Below are 18,972 nucleotides of genomic sequence, written 5' to 3' on the forward strand. Positions count from 1 at the left end.
GAGATGAAAATGTAGTGGTCAAGATCCCTCTGCTGCACAGAGCAATCCTTGTCCTAGTGTAAACAGATGGCCGGATGGTCAGAACAAACACTTGCTGTAATATTGACGTTTCATCGTCATTATTGAGGAGATGGCGTTGAATTAAACAAAATTAAGTGCCTGGCTAAATAAAGATGCGTTTCTTTCCACAGATAACCATAGATTTATCTTCATGCTAGGTGTGAAAGATACGAAGTCGATCATTAGCCTCTAAATCTTTGGAATAACCGAGTTTTTTCACTCTTGCATATTCTTTAAAATTCCTCGTACTGAATCGATCAATACCTTTCAAAGAGCAATTAAAGTCTCCACCAATTACAATATTTTCTAACTATGTAGAATTATTCTGGGTAAAGAAAATGAGAAATGAATGAAGTTGTGAATGAATTGTTGAAGTTGTGAAATCTACCCCTTAATAAGAACTTTAGAATCTGGAAATCACTTCTCAGAAAACGGTAGGTTACCTGCCAACAAAAGAGACTGGAAAACTCAGTATCTATAAAATTTTGACAGAGATTTATCAGAAGACAAATTGCTAGAAAATGATACTTAATCATCATGAATAAATGGTTCAAAAATATCTGTCATGCTATCTTGAGAAGAATTGACCTTGACCTCATTGACTTGGGATAACAGGGGTTTAACCTCAAAACTTGTGTTGCACGCACTATAATTCTTCAATTGTAAAGACGAAGAAATAAAGTCAGTAGGCTTATATCCACTTTAACCACCTTGACCTGTAACAAACTGTGTCCCTAGTGTGTCCTTATCATTTTCAAATAGTTTTATCTAGTGCAATCAAATTGAAACAACTCTCAGATTTTACCAAATTGTATCATTGAACATATCAAGGTTTCCACATTTTCGATGCGAGAGGGTGAAATTTTACATTTCCCCCTAGGCCTCTTGCAACCCTACACAAAGCTCTGGTAGTTTTTTCCAAGTTTTCAATTATTTAGTTTTGATAAAAAATTCATTAAATACAATCATTTGTTTTCCACAATCTCTTCCCTCTACTCTAATGTCATTGGTCCTATGCTTACATGGAATACTACTCGTTATTTTTAGATGCGCAGTTGTTAACCAGTGACATGTACTTAACTCAAGAACCGTATATAAAAACTGGTAATCAAGAAGAAAAAGCATTGCTTACACATGTGAAAATATTAATGCAGGAGAGACAAAAGAAAAAACTTTCTGCCACAGTGGCGGGGTAAAAATGCTGCCATACACATTTCCTCCACCAATCACCCCCTCCCGAAATTAAATGGTTCTTCCCTACATTGTGCGTTCATTGCCAAAAATTACTGAAATTGTTCTCTGATCACACTTGGTACGCATTTTACATAAGTTGCATATGATTTCAAACATTCCTGTCGCAAAAATGCAAAAAGATACAGCTAATAGGGCTTTAAGTCTGAAGGTTTGCCAATACAGTCTATAGAGGCCATACAAGGGACCGAGAACATCAATGATATGGTTGGCGGCCTTATATAAGGGGGTGAACAGATAAGAGTGATACTAAAATTCAGTAAATAAATCACTTCAAAACATACGATACATGCATTAAATTTCTCACGATAGGGTTCCACAGAGGTCACAACTCGGCCCTTTGTGTTTTATCCTGTAATTGAATGACATTTTGGCAACTTCACGATCACTTTAGAAACGGTTTATGCTCATTTAATGTTAAGTGATACGAGATAATATCAATCACTATCTCTTATTTCAATGTTATGAGAAATCGATAATATATCTTAGTTATACTAAGTGTGTAGTATTTCGTCTTTTTCTCAAAAGATCGCCAATTAACAGCATTTATAGTGTTATTGCACACAAATTTAGAGACTCTTTACTCTTACTTTGTTATGGTTATTTAAGAGTGACACTTAAGACACATGGTTAACTTTTAAAGCCCATGTTACTTCTAATATTACCGATGCTGGAAGACTACTTGGAATGATAAGAAAAAGAAAGGCTTGTCTGTGGATTTCCTGCCCATGGGGTTTTAAACCTTTTGTAAGAACGAAATTAGCCGTAGTTGTTTGGAGCAGTATACGTATTGGGAAAGTGCTTGGACAAGCTTGCAGCTGTTCAGCCTAATTTTGTTAGATACATGTGTTGTGTTTTAAAAGTGAGATTTGATATATATTCTTAACTTGATTTATGTGTTAAATTTAAAATTACCAATTCCGTCTAAAAGGAGCATAATACTTTGGCCGTGTACTAGATTTTTACACATGCTAATCAATTAACGCTCTTCTTGATTGTCAACTTATTTTAAATTTATATATTACTGGGCGATCAACTAGACAGAAAAGAACATTTTATGAATTCACCCGGCGACAGAGTCATATTCACAAGCAATTCGTATTTTGATCGCATTCTAAGGCTTAATGATAGCTTTTATCAAAGATCACAGATTTCAAAGTATCTCGTTTGAATTTTAAAAGCGTTTCTTCTTTGTTGTTTGTCATTCATTTAAATTATCTTTTTGTCCTTTAATCGATTTTTCTTTCCTTTAAGCGTGGATGTCTATGGTTTTAAACAGCATTAAATATGTTTCAGTTCAAAATTAATAAATTAATTTAAAATTAATCAATAAAAAGGCATGAAATTTGTACCCACCGAAAATAACATTAATACTACAGAAATCTTGGCTGAAATAAAGGAATGGGAAAGGAAGATGGGGTGGAGAGAATATTTCTACAAAGAGGACAGGGAAGAGACACATACAATGGAGTATGATGACAAGTTCAGATAAAAGACTAATCCCTTCCACCTCCGGGGAGAGACGTATGACTAGTCGCATATACTGACATTGTACGTGAAGACATCATGAGCAATATCAACAGAAAGCAAAGGACAAATTTGTCGCATCAGGAACGCCAAGCCCTCTCACAGTTATTGAAAGATGACAGAATCACGATAAGAGCTGCGGACAAGGGGTCAGGAATTGTAGTCATGGACACTTATATAGACGCAATCGAACAGGACCTCAACAACAACCAAGCAAAAACAGCGCTCAACAAGGACAAAACAAAAATCATAGAAAGGAAGGTGAACCAACTGGTTGACAAGATGTTCAAAGAAGGACATATAACAAAACAGCAACAGACATATTTGAAACGAAGAAACACAAAACCAGGTACAGTGAAGAGGACATGCCACTCAAGGAATAGCAGAATTTGCTGAGGCACAACTGGGTGAACATGTCAAGAACCTATAGCACATACATAAGAGACACACCACATTTCTTCAAACTAATACAACAGGAGGTGAAACAACCATTACCACCAAACATCATTTTGTACTGCATGGACGTAAAGCGAAAGATGTCACAGCAATGATTAAACTGGTGCTTGACAACAACCACTTCACGTTCAATGGTAAAAATTACACACAGACAGAGGGAACTGCCATTGGCTCATGCTTAGGAATGAATTATGCCTGTACATATGGGAGAATGGGAGAGCACTTTACTCGCAAATAGCCCAGATAAACCGCTAATACAATGGAGATACGTCGATGATATATGGGGAATATGGATACACGGAGCGGAAAATCTGGAAGCATACCACAGGTTAGCCAATACTATACATCTCAATATACAAACCACAATAGAATATTCAACGAGTGAGGTGGAATTTTTAAATGTTACTCTCCGCATCAAAGATGGATTCATTGAAACTGATACGTACACGAAACCGAACGATATACAAGCTCAGAGTGGAACATTGATTTACTCTGATACATTATTAACGATTGAGACTATTAATTAATTAAATAGATAAGATAAAGATTTAAAACCGGTAAAACCAGACTCATTTAATGCTTTCATTTTATGCACATTTGGAAAGAGATCGTTCAGTCTGGAGTCGACTATGCTGACCATAATACACAAGTTTTGTACCAAATTGGAGGAGCGATTTCATGTGTGGTCACTGATCTTATAACTGTATAAGAGAGGTATTGTTTTATAGATAGCAACATTAGTGTTCTGTAAGGATCGCCACTGAAACAAATTTGACTGTATTGCAATCGTATTCACTCCATCAAGATCACTTTAGTACTGTAACACCCTCCCTTGTAGAGATTTTATCTCGAAGCGTCCCTCACGTGGCCAACGCGTGTGAAGATTGGTTCAAGATTTGTTCGTAATTCTCACGCGAGGTGTATTAACATGTAAAGATACTACTCTATGTTAATTTTTAAAATGTAAAGATACTGTTCTATGGTATTTTGGCAGAATTAAAACTTGCAGGGGCAATGGCAGATATTCGCACATACCCTCCCATTGTAGTAATTCCTCTCGCCCGTATTGGGACATCTGGATTCCCTATTCTCTCACTCGCCATGGAATACACACTTACCCTATTTCCATTAAAAAAGCGCCCGACTGGTTCCCTGCCATATGATTCTGTCCTCCCTATGGGAGTATTGTAAAAATACCATCATATTCTTTTAGTAAGCTGCAAGGGAGAATAGAGTCCCCTTATTTCCAGGCCACTTACAATGAAAATTGCCAGACCGCCCATTCCCTGCTCGCTGATAAAGAAACACTTGAGTATGAATGCCGACTTGCCGGGAAACGGTTTGTAAACTATAATACTCTTTATATCTAAAAGCATAGCTTCTCGATGCTGCTTCCTTGTGCAGATTTCACCATGAATTAGATATCAGCGGCCTTTTCTTATATGCATGGGTCTAAGATCATTGATGTTCTTGCCTTTTATTAGCTACCTTTGTCCTAATGTCAAACACAAATAGCTAAACATTCATGAAGTTCGGGCTATATCGAATCAATGGTGCCGATTTCAACATTTGGGCGACCTATACAATATTGTGTTCTCCCATAAGTCTACGTTTGAAGTTTCACAGCACGTACGATGTTAACAGTGTCATGTTGACTCTCGGTAGAAAGTGCCATTGGCACCCATATTGTACTCGTGAGCATTCAATGACAGTCTTTCGTCAGCTGCGTTAAAGTTTTATTTTTTCCACCTACTTAATACATATCATTACCAGGAGGTGGAAATAGGACGTTTTTAAATGAAAAGTGCGTTAGCTATGCTGTTCGAACTTTATTCAACAGGGCAGAATCGGACAGTACGCGACTCGCTTCAACAATTATTTGCCAGCCATTATAAGCTTTGTAGAGCAGTCCGTGTGCGTCAGCGTGACGCCCTTACTTAAGACGGGTCACGGGCTTGTACTGCTTGTACTCAGAACGTCTGTATGCGTAGACTAGAGTTCGTGTCTATCAGACTTTCAAAAACAACCTATTCTCCTGACAGACATTGCAGTTGGGAACACAAAATGTCATCGCCGGACGTCAGCAAAGCCTTGAAGATAGCTTCGGGTGCAGTGGCCACTGTAGGTTTGCTGAACTATGTGTATCCATACTGGCGCCATGATTGGCGTACCATCAGATTTGGTGGGCGGTTTAAGGCAGCTTTAAACAGTCTAATGGAACGAAAGCACTATGTAGTGGACATCTTCATGGAGCAAGCAAAGAAGCAGCCATACAAGACATGTGTTATATACAACAACACAATATACACCTACGGGGACATCGATCGTATGTCCAATCAGTTTGCAAACTTTGTTCGCCGACAGGGACTCAAGCGTGGAGACACCATCGCCATGTTTATGTACAACGAACCAGCGTATTTGTGGATTTACTTTGCTTTTGCAAAGTTAGGAATAAGTTGCGCCTTCATAAACTACAACTTGCGTGGTGAATCCATCACAAAGTGTCTTGAAGTCACTGGAGCTAGGTTACTGGTGGTAGGAAATGGAGAGAATTAGACTGAAGTGTTTTCATTAAAGTTAAATCGTTATAGTTAGCATGACTGCGAATACCTATAACTCACAAATATTAGTTAATTTTCTATGCACACTTTGGGCCTACTGCAGTATACATAGTATGTTGGTGTACGAGTAGTACGATTTAAGCTACTTGAAGGCTTCAACGTGCCGTCTACGACTACAACTGAGAGGCATGGCCTCTTACAACATTATTGTACGTATGGCGCCCGCTCACTTTAATAGATACGAAGGTCAGGTATCGTGTAATGAAGGTCGTCACTAGATTTTCAAAGGTATTGTGCAGCAGGCTGAAACATTATTCACACCCACTAAACACACCATCTCTAACTTCAGTTCCATTCATCCGCGCAATTATCAGACGGTTCAGCTACTGACAACGACAGCAAAAGCGAAAGACGAAGCCCCCCGGTTCAAAGTTCGATCTTAACATTTTAAGCTCACATTTGGTATATGTATATATACCAAAGAGAGCTTCTATAATGAGTCAGTGTTTTCCGTCTGTCTGTCTGTCTGTCTGTCTGTCTGTATGTATGTATGTATGTATGTATGTATGTATGTATGTATGTATGTATGTATGTATGTATGTATGTGTGTATGTGTGTATGGCTGTCTGTCTTTAATTAATTCATTTATTAATTTGTTACAACCCTTTTAAAGCCGCCGTTCTCTATCCCAGGTTAGCGCATTAGCGAGTGCTCTACCCAGTTAACATAGTGTCGTTTTCATTGTTTTTTGCCAAACACCGCTATGTAAGTAGATTTACAAACATTAACTATTCACGTCGAACGTTGATGGGCGCTTTGGAATACGTACATTTTGGCATGAGGTGTTTCACCGTACGTGATGACAATAGATTTCACCGATTGTAGTAGCAGTGCGTCACTTAGCGCCGGATGCAGACCCCGATGTGGACAGTTTGATTTATTAAAAGACTCATGGAGGTTCAAATCACACTCCATGGGAAACTATACACAGATACCAAACGGTAACTAAGCAAATTCCTTTAAAACGAAATTTATTTCGAAAAATCAAACTAATCACTAAGGGATAAAGTACAAACTGTAAAAGTTTACAGTGTACTTATTTCAGCTGGTACGGCACTAGGCTCCAGAGTCAGATAGTGAGACAGACCGATGCAGTCCTTGGCTTGCAGGCTTGAGGTTGCACAAAGTCCACAGGATGGCAGTGAGGTAATGAAGGTCTTGAAAAGTCTTGAAACAAATACTGCTGGAGTTTCCTAAGTCGTGAAGTAACACGTCAAAGACGCGATCCCAAATGTATGACAGAAAATCATGCTGCCCCAGTATTTATACTTAAATGGTTATATAAGAGAACATAAGAACAATCTAGAACTTCTATTTATATGCTTATTACTGCTCTAAAAATATCTCCACTTATGACTAAGTGAATTTCCATAAAGTTGTAAACATGAGTAATTGACTTCAAGGTCACGAAGGACAGTGAACTTAAGAATGTTCTAGATTATTAAACTCGGGTCATGAGTGTGGGGGAAAATGACCTACATAACAGACTGTTTTACACACTGTCAAGTTCCGACATTTTCATCCTAACCTTGAACTTTGGTAACCAGATTGTAACCGTTGAGCCAACAGTATACAGCTAATATGCTAGTTAATTTATTTAATTTTTCACACGATATAAAATTTCAAACATGTTCTAAATTCACAAACCTGACGCTAATTTTTCAACTTTGTACTGGTAAGGTAAAATTCGCAGGAAATAGTACGTAGGTTGCACGTCTTTGCTACGATGTGCGACGCATTGGTCGTTTACATAAATCGTTGATTTTCTTAGTAACGCTTTTAGGAGAGTGTGCTTTATGTAATAAAGTATAAGTTGTCAGCCCATTGACAGATATTCCTGATTCTTAACCTGCTGCTAGTGAATGAATATATATGAAAGATTGTGTCGCAGATTTCCAGTAAAAAACCTAGAAATGCAGATATGCTGACAAACGTGAACTGTGGCCGATAATTTATACAAAACAGTGAAGTTGACACTTTGAAGGCCCATTGAGCGAAAACACAAGCGAATTTCAAAAATCGAAGATACAGTTTTTCACCCAGTTTTCGATGGCCGTAAACAGATCACCATAGTGGATTGAAATCTGTACTTACTCTTGTTTGAGTAAAATAATCAAAAGAACGCATTTTTGAATAAAATAATCGCTTTTGAAAAACTAACAAATTTTCTGAATTTTCAGTGACCGAGCGGATAGAAAGTACCATATGTTGTGTCTGTGACCTTGTCTTCTAAGTTAAAATGCGGAATCCGATGGAAATAAGTATAAATGAACGTGAGTCGTACAGTTAAATCGAATTGAAAGACTTCTTCTGCAGATAACGTGTTCATACACTCCACGTTTTGTTGTACTCTGTCCATCGAGAAAATCCAAGTGTAAAATGTCCCTGGCACATTCTTGATTTAACGTAGGATAGGGCTTAAGTTAGGGGAGCTGCACCCAATACAGTGTATTTTGCTGCGAAATCATTTTTTTCTTGCATATATTCATTTAATTTTAATTAGTTTTTTGAACCAAGATTAAAATATTGGTAAAGTTGACCTTTTAGCTAGTAAAGCACTCGTAAGTCACCGGATAAAAAGTGTTAATTTATGTACATTTATGCAAATCACCCGATTTTCCAGCTTCTCTTATCTCCCAGTTTCAATATTTTCAAAGAAGTAAACTCCACTCTGGCTGAGTCAATTTTTTTGAAATTTTCAAACTATATTTTTAAATGCTATATAACAAAACGGTTATTTTGTTTGGCAAAAAGTACTCATATTTAGAATAAGTGGCATTTTAATTTTGCTAATAATGTTTTTAACCAATTTTTCGAGTGTCAGTCTTTCAACCCATGCCAGTTTAGGATGAGGAAAGATAATGCAAAAAAGGTCAATTTTTTGTACATACACTCTTCCTTCAATTGAAATATTATATCTCAGAAAAAAGTGTCAAGTTTTTGACTTAAATTAAGTTTTATCATTAATACAAAAAATTAGGTTTTTACCCCAAATATACACCCTCTTCATCCTTCGAGTAAACTATTACTATAATATTAAACTTCAAATTTTCTGCTTTTGGGAAATATAAAGTATAGGGGGGTTTCTTGACATCTAAGATGAAAAATATTCCTTTGAAAAAAAACTGTGTTGGCAAGATGCAGTTCGAGGATCATGTAACGCCGACCCAATCCTAAACCCCTAACACTAACTTTTGACCTACACCTTACCTGTCCTGAATCAAGTATTTACATACGTCCCGGGGATATTCTTCAGTGAACAAAATAATCTTGTGCCAGCAGTACTGATGTATGTGTATCTGTTTGTGTTTGTCTGTTTGTCTGTTTGTTTGTTTGTTTGTTTGTTTGTTTGTTTGTTTGTTTGTGCATTATCTCGATAAATGGTTGTATGGTTATTACAAGAGTTAGCTAACTTTTGATACACGTTTAGTTTAGTAGAAACACTGCACATGGTCTTATTAATCTTGCTAGAGATACAAATTAATGAGAGCCAAAGTTTTCATTGTCATTAGCATTTTCATGCGAATGACGTTGCCAATGCGCATATAAAGATAGACGACACTAAGATGTTGCTTTTACAAAGATGTGCTAGCAATCATAGACATTCGCAGCTTTAGGTAAGGTTATTGCCAATCTGCATATTCGACAAAAGTTTATTTAATAATCATTTTGTTGATGATGACCGAATCACGGTTGATGAAACTTGGTGCATAAAAATTGGATGGCTACCAAGATCTTGATGAAATATAATTGATAAAAACGAAACATAAAGGTGCCTACGGTGTTCTCGTATCAGCATACCGTTGTTTGCGACCGTAATGTGTGAGAACTACCATATTGATCAATATGCGTTTAAGGCTTCCATAGACGCTGTAAAGTCTTTGTAAGATGATATACTGTACAATCTGTACCAAAATCCATTGCAGAATTAAGGCGAGAATATAAACATTTAGGAGGAGAGAAAATTTTCAAAACTCGCGTAAAAATATTACATTCAACAATGTTACCGTCCAGTAGGGCTGAACGTAACGCTTTAAATCCTTGAGTTGACATTTGATGAAATCCCTAAACATATCAGTAATGTAACGAGGGCGTTCTTTAGTAATGAGTTGCAACGCAAGCAAAAAAAGATTGTATATTACCAGTTCGGGCCGACCTACAGCTCGTGTCCATAAACAAATGATACAATTGGTCACAGAACGTTCATGCGCACTTACCGAAAAATTTACATATTGATTCAGTAATTAAACATACACATATTTACTGGCACCGAGGGACTATGATTTTACCCTAAAAACAAACTGTTAACAGTCTGTTTTTAGGGTTGACTCACATGCCCGAGGGGGTCAAAGACGTTTGCTGTTGCCCTAATGGCCAGTCAATATGTGTTTTATAACACACCTCATCCCTAGTCATGCATAAGAACATACCACACACAAACCTTGTTACATGGAATAAGAGTTAGTGGTTCGCAAAGAAAACGTTTTTTCCGATAGCGCCGCAATTCTTATACAAACAGGGGTGGAAATGTGAATTTGATCATTTGCTCATGCAATTGTCAAAATTGTTCAAATGATGTTAAAACAGGGAAAATCAAGCCAATTCTAAAACTGAGTAACCACAGGCCAGATTTTGTTAAAACTTGGTATGCAGATTCTCCATGTTGACTTTAGTTAGATTTGTTCAAATTGTGGTGAAATTTTTATAGTTGTATTTCAGGGCAATTTTTTCCTGTTTTTTTTTTGGTCAAAAAGTCTTCTTCTCTGAAAGTGTTCGTGTATTTTCTCCCAAGGTTCTTGCTAGATTGCTTTGGAACTTGATACTCTTGATCCTAGGGTTTTCATCTGTGGGATTTGTTAAGATTGTAGTGAAATTTTCATAATTGTATTTTGCGGCAACTTCAGCATTTTTGGTCAAAATATCATTTCCTATGAATTAATTATTCTGGTGGCTTTGAAACTTGGAACGCATGTACCTAGAGGCAACTTAAGTTGAGTGTCTTCAAATTGTGGTGAGTTTTTATGTTTGTTATTGTGGGCAATTTTTCCTAGTTTTGATCAAAATCGCTCCTTCGATATCCTGTTGCTTTGTAAGTTGCTTTGCGTGTTCCCCGGAGTAAACTTAGCTAAGTATAATTACTCCAGCCTACCACATTGAACCAAATGTGAGCCAAGTGCCATTGACGCTACATTTCGGAACTGACGCCTGTCAGGCAACAGTTTCGACAAATGATGCCTGATGACGTCGTTTACGTGGATCAGCACGAAATAAACGCGTCCCACGTCACTGTCAATTGCCGAATTAGAATACAGACTGCGGTTGAGGTGTGTTGTAATAGGAAATGGACTTATCATTGACAGTAATAGCAGTTGAAATGAAACGTTGTCCACATGTTGTGCAGCCTAAATCAATTGCCGGCTTACGAACTGTTTTTCTTTATCTCCAGAAGATGAGCTGTTGCATGCTGTTTGGGACATCCAAAACCAATTGGCTGCCACAAAAATCGACTTATGGGGTTACCAAAGTGATAGTCAAGGCTTCGTAAGGAATGTCAAAGACGAAATTTTGAAATCATCTGACGAACCAATATCAAAAAATGAAAGAATCGACATTTCTGAGGACGAGATCGACGTTTATATGTTTACGTCTGGCACAACAGGTATGTTTCAGATATACATATTTGAATACAAAGACTTGTCGAACTTACTTGTGTCAAAAGACCTTCGCATGAAGAAGTAGGTGACATTTTTATTGTTCTTTAAGGTAAAATGCGCTTTAGGTACAATAATTTGGACTCTAAAACTTTAACAATATTCTTTTGGCCTCCAACTTGTAAGGCTTATTTTTAAGCTTGTGGAGGAAATACATTTTTACAGACTTAGTTTTGTAAAAATCGGTGGTTTAAATTACCTCGTAGAGATATTACATGGATTGCGGCCTTTCATTATTTAACATATCGGTACATATCGGTAATTTGTTTCTGTAGTATCAAATTTGCATGATGACTCGAAATTGTTATTCTTAATTTTGAAAGATAATGGTTGAAAGTTAGTGTGAGAAAAGATTGAGCGACAGTTAAGTCTATCATTATCAAAGCGAAAACTGCCTTAAAGTGGCACACCCACTTGGTAACATTTTTAAAACATATTTTAATGCCAACGGTCGATATTTGACGTGGTGACTGCGCGCGGATCGCGAGATATCGATAAAAACATGTCATTTCCCGAACGTATTTTTTACATCCCGAAGTTTTACGATCGTTTCTGATTATAACCCGAAATCCCCCTAAAGTTAGTTGTTGTGCTGATTGACGATATTCTAGGGAGTCCATAGTAAGTTCCAACGACGCGATTAATTTACCTCCCACTGCGAAGACTTTATATACAGCATAATATCCTTGCCTCAGGTAAGTTTTTTTAAAACTTCTCCTTAGTTTTTGTCGTTTTCATTATTCTCAATCAGTTGTATTATATTTTTAACCAATACCACATAAATATCAGTTTTTACGTGTAAAATATTAACCGCCACTGATGACTACAATCTTCTGCCACACAGTTACGCCTGGTTCGTGGTTCATGGCTCGTGTTATGCGTCTATGCATACCACGCGGAGGCCACTATGTATCAACCGCACGTAACTGTGCTAGTCATCTATGCGAATTCTGGTGGAATCAGCAAAAATTGTTTTTTGGTTTTTTGCCAAGTCAGTAAGACTCAGCTTTCTCCCACGGGGCATGACCGATCACCAACGCGAGTGGTACTGTGGCGTACAACAGCGTCAGCGTGGACTCGTACTCCGTAGCTTAGCTGACAATGGCCCCAGTGCCGAACGTTCGATGTTCGGAAGCTGAATTTAGATGGGCCACTGGAATTCAAACTTTTACTTTTTTGAGGACATGTTTTTATCGATATCTCGCGATCCGCGCGCAGTCGCCACGTCAAATATCGACCATTGGCATTAAAAAATGTGTTTTAAAAATGTTACCAAGTGGGAGTGCCACTTTAAGAATCTAAATTCACATACCTTTTTTCAGACTGTTTGGTTAATTGTCCTACTCATTGATATCCAATCGGTATCGTATCGATGCCATTAAGTTACGAAACACAACAATAGTTTTATCAGGAAAAGAAACCACCTGATTGACAACTTAATTTCTCTTTTAAAGGTCACCCTAAAGCAGTCCTAGTCACTCATTTAAAGATGATGCAGGTTTGCCTTACGTTCATGGACGTAGACTTACAGCGCAACGATCGCTTGTACGTTTCTCTTCCGATATACCATGGTACCGGGTGGCTCGGAATTCTTACAGCTATTCATCAAGGTATCGTTTACGACTTTAACCTTATCATTGAATGTGGTCGTATCAGTTCTTAGCTACATAGATAGAGAAATATATTTAACTATTTATGTCTGCCTGTCTTTCTTTCTGTCCCCCTCTTTCTTTTTCATTCCGTCAATTTATGTATGTATGTATGTATGTATGTATGTATGTATGTATGTATGTATGTATGTATGTATGTATGTATGTATGTATGTATGTCCTTCAGTAATCCATGTTTGCTGATGTACCCTAATATACAAGTTTTTGTTGAATATGCAAATGGAATCATATATAAGCCATACCACCACAATTTTGCATAACAAGACAATAGAACAGCCCGGGTGCCTGCAAAGTAACGACACATTGATTATAAGTAATTCTAGAGCTTGCACAAATTTAATTATTTGGGCAACTCGAACTGAAAGAAGAAAACATGTATCATTATTAATATTCAAGTAGGATTGTTTCAACACAAAACGATTTTTTTTTTCTTTCCTCCAGGAATGACTGTAATTCTTGCAAAGAAATTTTCAGTTCACAATTTTTGGGATGATTGTCGACGTCACAGCGCTAGCGCCTTCATGTATGTCGGTGAACTGTGTCGGTATCTATTAACTTTGCCCGAGGTAAGGTATTAAGTAAAGGTACAATTTGCACTTATGTCATAGTTGTGACAATTCAGATATTTATCAAAGAAGTGTTGTTTAGTGTATATTGGTATCTTTCCCCATATAATTGGGTACTAGGTTCACGATTACAGTTTTCAAAAATGATTCGTCTATCTTCAGAGAGATTGTGACAAATCGTCCATTTTATTTTGTTTTACTGTTGTTTGATGACTTTGTCCGATCTAACGTGATACTTAATTATGAAAAACGGTATACCTTCATTATCTTTAAAGGGCTCTTTCACACAAGTTATGACGCCGAAAATTGATGCCGTTTGGCTTTGCATCATGATTCAATTACATAGATACTTATTATTCATATTCAAATTTGTATTCTTTATCGTTAAAAATTTAGCAGTTGCAAATTTCAATCATGGAAATTCAAAATTTTAACCAAAGGAATGCTTTAGTACTGTTCAAATAGGCGCAAAGCACCACCTAGTTGGTATGGCAATGGCCTTATGAGGCAAGAGTATGCAAATACTTTGTTTTGCGTCCATTTGCATAGGTTTGTTGTGTAGGGTTTTATTTTTAGTTTTTTTCCAAAGAAACCAAAGACATAGCTTTAACATTGCAATAGAATAAATATCTCCTTACAGCAGTCATATCACAAGCATTGGCAGGTTTGATGAAATAAAATCGAATCGTCTTGCAGTTTATGGTCACAGAATTGAGCAGGTTGTATGAAAAAAGCTTTCAAATAATAAAATATTGATTCTTGGTTAATTATGTGTATTTGAATCGCTTATCCACCTATCTTTTAGAATTTCGAGTGGACCCAAAACAAAGAATGAAATACTTCGAACGTACTGACATAGTACGACATGGGTAGAACACTATGTTCGGTAGTCAAAAAAGTTTTATTCAGCATAATACATTTAGATATACAGTATGCAGCTTGTCAACTCAACCTGTACATGTGTAGACTACATTGTTATTGTTGAATGACGAATTTTGGTCCGGACGAGAATTATAACGGAAATAATAAGTTGTGATGACATGCTAACAAATGGGTGTTAGTATAGTAGATCAAGACATTTCATTTTTTATCGCATTTCCCATCATTTTAACTCAGGCACCAGATGATAAGAAGCATTCCGTACGAATGGCGTTCGGCAATGGTCTCCGCCCGGACATATGGACTAAATTTCAGCAGCGATTCGGCGTTCCGAAGATCATAGAGCTTTACGGTGCCACTGACGGGACTTTCTTAGGAAAGAACACGGACAACAAAATTGGTGCTGTGGGAAAATTTTCCCCGCTAACGAAAGTAAGTATAGACAAATTAACAGAAATGCATCCGTGCTCGAGGTAGCACATTTTGTGTTTCTTTTGCTTTGAAAAAAGGTCTTTCATATATATAAAGCAACTCTTGGCCAGTTATCGCACTCGTACGATTTGCGCACTGCACCGAGTTTCAGTGCCTTGTAGTCAAGTCAACATGGGTTTAGACCCATCGAAAATTGCAACAGCATTTATTTCTTCAGAATACATTTTTAGAGGTACTCAGAACCCCATAAGTCTACTCGAATTTACCTTGGGGAAATATGACTAATTTGTATAAAACATATGGCTGCAAACCGTCCGACAAAATAACGTAACTGGCCATATATCACATGTTTAACAAGCTATTACAGTGATTTCAAAGTCTGACATTTCTTATTTGGTTCAGGTAATCATTTTGGAGTTATTTTTAAGAGGCACTTCGTTAATTTGCATAAGTCCAATTTGGCGGCCAACATACCTACAAAAAATAGTACTTTATTGCTCTTTTGGGCCTCCGGCCCATATTTCAAATTAATTGACATTACAAAATATTTTAAAGAGAAATTACGAAAACAAATTTCAAGCATTCTTTTCTCAAATTTGTCGCTTTATACACAAATAATGCTAATTTCAAAATTTCCTTGTCGTTATTTGATGCCATAAGTAAAAAATATTTTTCGGGTGTTCGAACAATATATGCCCATCTCGGTAAATAAATACTTCTTAAATTCTGGTATAAAGGACAGATACAATGAGGCATCCATAATCTCAGTAGATCCAAACTTTACAAATTCCATCCTCGAAATCAAGCCTCTGCGCCCTCCCCTCTTCAACTGCAAAACCCGCACCACATGTTCTAAGATTAGCAAGGGCGCTCTTTAGTTTGAAACCAATATCAAATGTTAAGTAGTTTTCAGTTAGGAACTATGTTTTAAAGTTACATTACAAACGAAGTTATTTCTTACAGCAGACGTGTGAAAACCAATTTTCTTTAAAAACATCACTCGCTCTTGTCATGAAATTGTAAAAAAAAGATCAAAATCCCCTGCAACTTGCCAGAGTTTAACACCTCTAAAATCGTGTTAATAAAATAAACATTTGACATGAGTTGTTCACGATTCTTTTCAATTTCTATCAAGTATCACAGTTAGCGCGTAAGCATAATTTACTACTTTATTTGAGGGCATTTTAATAACTTAAACTAGTATAAAATTACTTTCTTGAAAGTGTTGGATAAAGATTGAATATCTTCCACAATCACCAAAAATAAATGCATCCGGTGTGGATGATTTTAAAAGCTTTACAATATTTCAGTTTTACTCTTTCGGCAACTTGATACCGCTGATAGCCTCATATTTCAGCTCTATATGTCAGAACTGGCAATGTCATTAAATCTAAAAGTTTAAAATATTCTTTAAAAGGTAAAGTGCCAGTGGCTTTAACCATACGAAAGATATCGCCAATAGGTTTTCTGGCTTAGTCTGAGAGCGTGACAACAGCTTTACTCCAGAGATTTCTGCTTGATATCATTAAACCTAAATAATTTGAATACCATGATTCCCCGAACTCACCCATATATTGTTTAATTCATTTATGAAAAGAGAAAAAAGAAAACGGACTCAGCATGCACCCTTGTCGAACTCCAACAGAGCATTGAAAGAAATCGGTTATTCCATTATTCCACTTTGAGTCTTAACACAGGATTTGACTTCTTTGTACATTGATTTTAGAATATTATACATTTTGCCACTGACACCCTCTTGAAAATGTCTGAATAACAAAAAAAATTGAGGTCTACTGAATCAAAAACTTTGCTAAAATATACAAACAAACAATAGAAATGACCCTTGACCTACTAAGATCCGTCCCTACCATAATGTGCAAAACAAAGATATTATAGAAGGTGCTAAAACCCCGTCTGAAACCAGCTTGGCACTCAGTGATACAACTTTGCTTATCAGCCCATTTGACTGGTCTCTGGTTTAGGATAAAAGTAAAAAAAATTTGCTCAAACAGTTTAATAATGTGATACCTATTAAGTTGTTAGAATCTTGCAAACTGCCCTTTTTATTGAGTGGTACAATAATCCCTTTACTCCACTCGCTTTGGAAAACACCAGAGTCTAAAATGGCATTGAACATGAAATCTAGTAATGTGATTAGATTTAGTTTTGCGTTTCGATAAAATTCATTCGGGATACTATCCGGGCCCTGGGATTTACCAGCTTTTAACTATCTATTGCACAAACGATTCTGCAGCTGCAATTTATCCATCTAGCATCTCTTAAATATCGCTATTTAGTTCTTCCGGGGAGGGGGCGAAGTTTTCTAAATAGTCTTCCACAGTAATATCAAACGTACTTCTGTGCCATTCTGGATTGTAAAGGGTCTAAAGATACCTACAAAAGACATTTTGTCATATACCACGTATTAAACAATCCTTTTCAGTAATTTTAAAGTCTGTTATTTTTTTACTAAGACATTTTGTTAATTTGCATAAATTAAATGTGGCTGCCAAATTAATGGCCCACTGATTAATAGCTTTTAATATAAATAAGGTTTTTGTATAGTGTTTAGCACTTGGAATCTATCAAAAAGCACCTGTTAAGTTCTTGGACATTTATTTTTAAAATTGTGATTTTTCCATATGACAACCGCTAATGATTGTTAGTCGTCTGAATTATATATTCTCTTCCTGAATGTAACACTCATGTATGTCCAACATTATTTGTTATTTTTATGGGTGTTTAATACTGCATGGTGTCAAAACATGTAATCTGTAATGTTTATGTTTAAGGCAAGACGTGTACACAATCTTTAGTTTTAATTTAGACTTCTTATGGACGAGTGCATCTTTAGTAGATTCCCCTAGATTATACGCAATAAGTCATCACACATAACACCAAAAATACAATAAACACAAAGCTAAAAAAAGTGATGTGACCAGAATAACAAAGTGACATAATACACACAAATGAAAAATTAGCACTATTGCAAACAATATCAGATTCATAAATACTTTATGAACACACGAACTCAAGAAAATTCAAAACTACATGCTTAGGAAAGGGCCTACAATTGATCTAAAACGCTAATCCTCCAAGCGTTATCCAACTGTTACACAATGCAAACAAGTACATCAGGAAAAATGATTATTTGATATGAGACTGAAACAAACAGTTTGATAGTAATCGTGTTAGCTCTTATTATTCGTATTTAGGACATTCGATTGTGAGTTTTGGTGATTTCGAAGTATATTGTCTATGTTTCTACTTATTTTGTATGCAAAAATCAGTTGTTTCGAAATAGATTATTCAAAATGTTTTCAAATTCACACAGCTTTTCAGATGGGGCTTCTTTGATTGTCTTCGTTCCGATGTATGGACTACGCTGTAAGAAATACTCTCGTCCTTGGTTTAGCTTGCTACTTTTTGCTCAATTTGCCTTCTTCCCTTACGTACTTTCCCCGATGACATGTCCTATTCCTGTTTTAGATCACGTGTTCAAACACCTTAGCTAATGTCGTTAAGTGTATGTCTGTCTACCTGTGTGTCTGTCTGTTTGTCTGTTTACATGTACGACAACTCAACACCTGAACGGATTCAAGTCAGATTTTGTAAACAGGTACCATCCTCTAATGGCAAGAACTGATTAGATTTTGGTTAGTGTGGTTTGCACATTTATGAAGTTATGAGATACTTTTTCATATAATGTTTCCTATGGAGGAAGTAACGACAGTGTCGATATATTAATCATTATCTGCGTCATGCACACTCAGTCTTGAGGTGCCTGAATAAATGGTTC

At 36.5% G+C, this 18,972-nt stretch overlaps 2 protein-coding genes across 2 annotated transcripts in view; both read left to right on the forward strand.

Annotated features, from left to right (window-relative positions):
- The first annotated feature begins 5,358 nt into the window (after positions 1-5,358).
- Positions 5,359-5,850, forward strand: LOC139118172 (long-chain fatty acid transport protein 6-like). The gene has a single exon (XM_070681466.1). The coding sequence runs from the start codon at positions 5,359-5,361 to the stop codon at positions 5,848-5,850; it is 492 nt and encodes a 163-aa protein (XP_070537567.1).
- Positions 5,851-8,154: 2,304 nt separating this feature from the next.
- LOC139118173 (long-chain fatty acid transport protein 6-like) overlaps positions 8,155-18,972 on the forward strand; it is a 31,160-nt gene continuing 20,342 nt past the window's right edge. Inside the window, exons 1-5 of the mRNA XM_070681467.1 lie at positions 8,155-8,188; positions 11,362-11,574; positions 13,081-13,236; positions 13,738-13,862; positions 14,979-15,173. Of these exons, the coding sequence (XP_070537568.1) occupies positions 8,155-8,188; positions 11,362-11,574; positions 13,081-13,236; positions 13,738-13,862; positions 14,979-15,173 (723 nt within the window). The remainder of the gene's footprint in view (positions 8,189-11,361; positions 11,575-13,080; positions 13,237-13,737; positions 13,863-14,978; positions 15,174-18,972) is intronic.

This window comes from Ptychodera flava, chromosome 19, assembly GCF_041260155.1.
Source record: "Ptychodera flava strain L36383 chromosome 19, AS_Pfla_20210202, whole genome shotgun sequence".
Classification (NCBI taxonomy): Eukaryota; Metazoa; Hemichordata; class Enteropneusta; family Ptychoderidae; genus Ptychodera; species Ptychodera flava.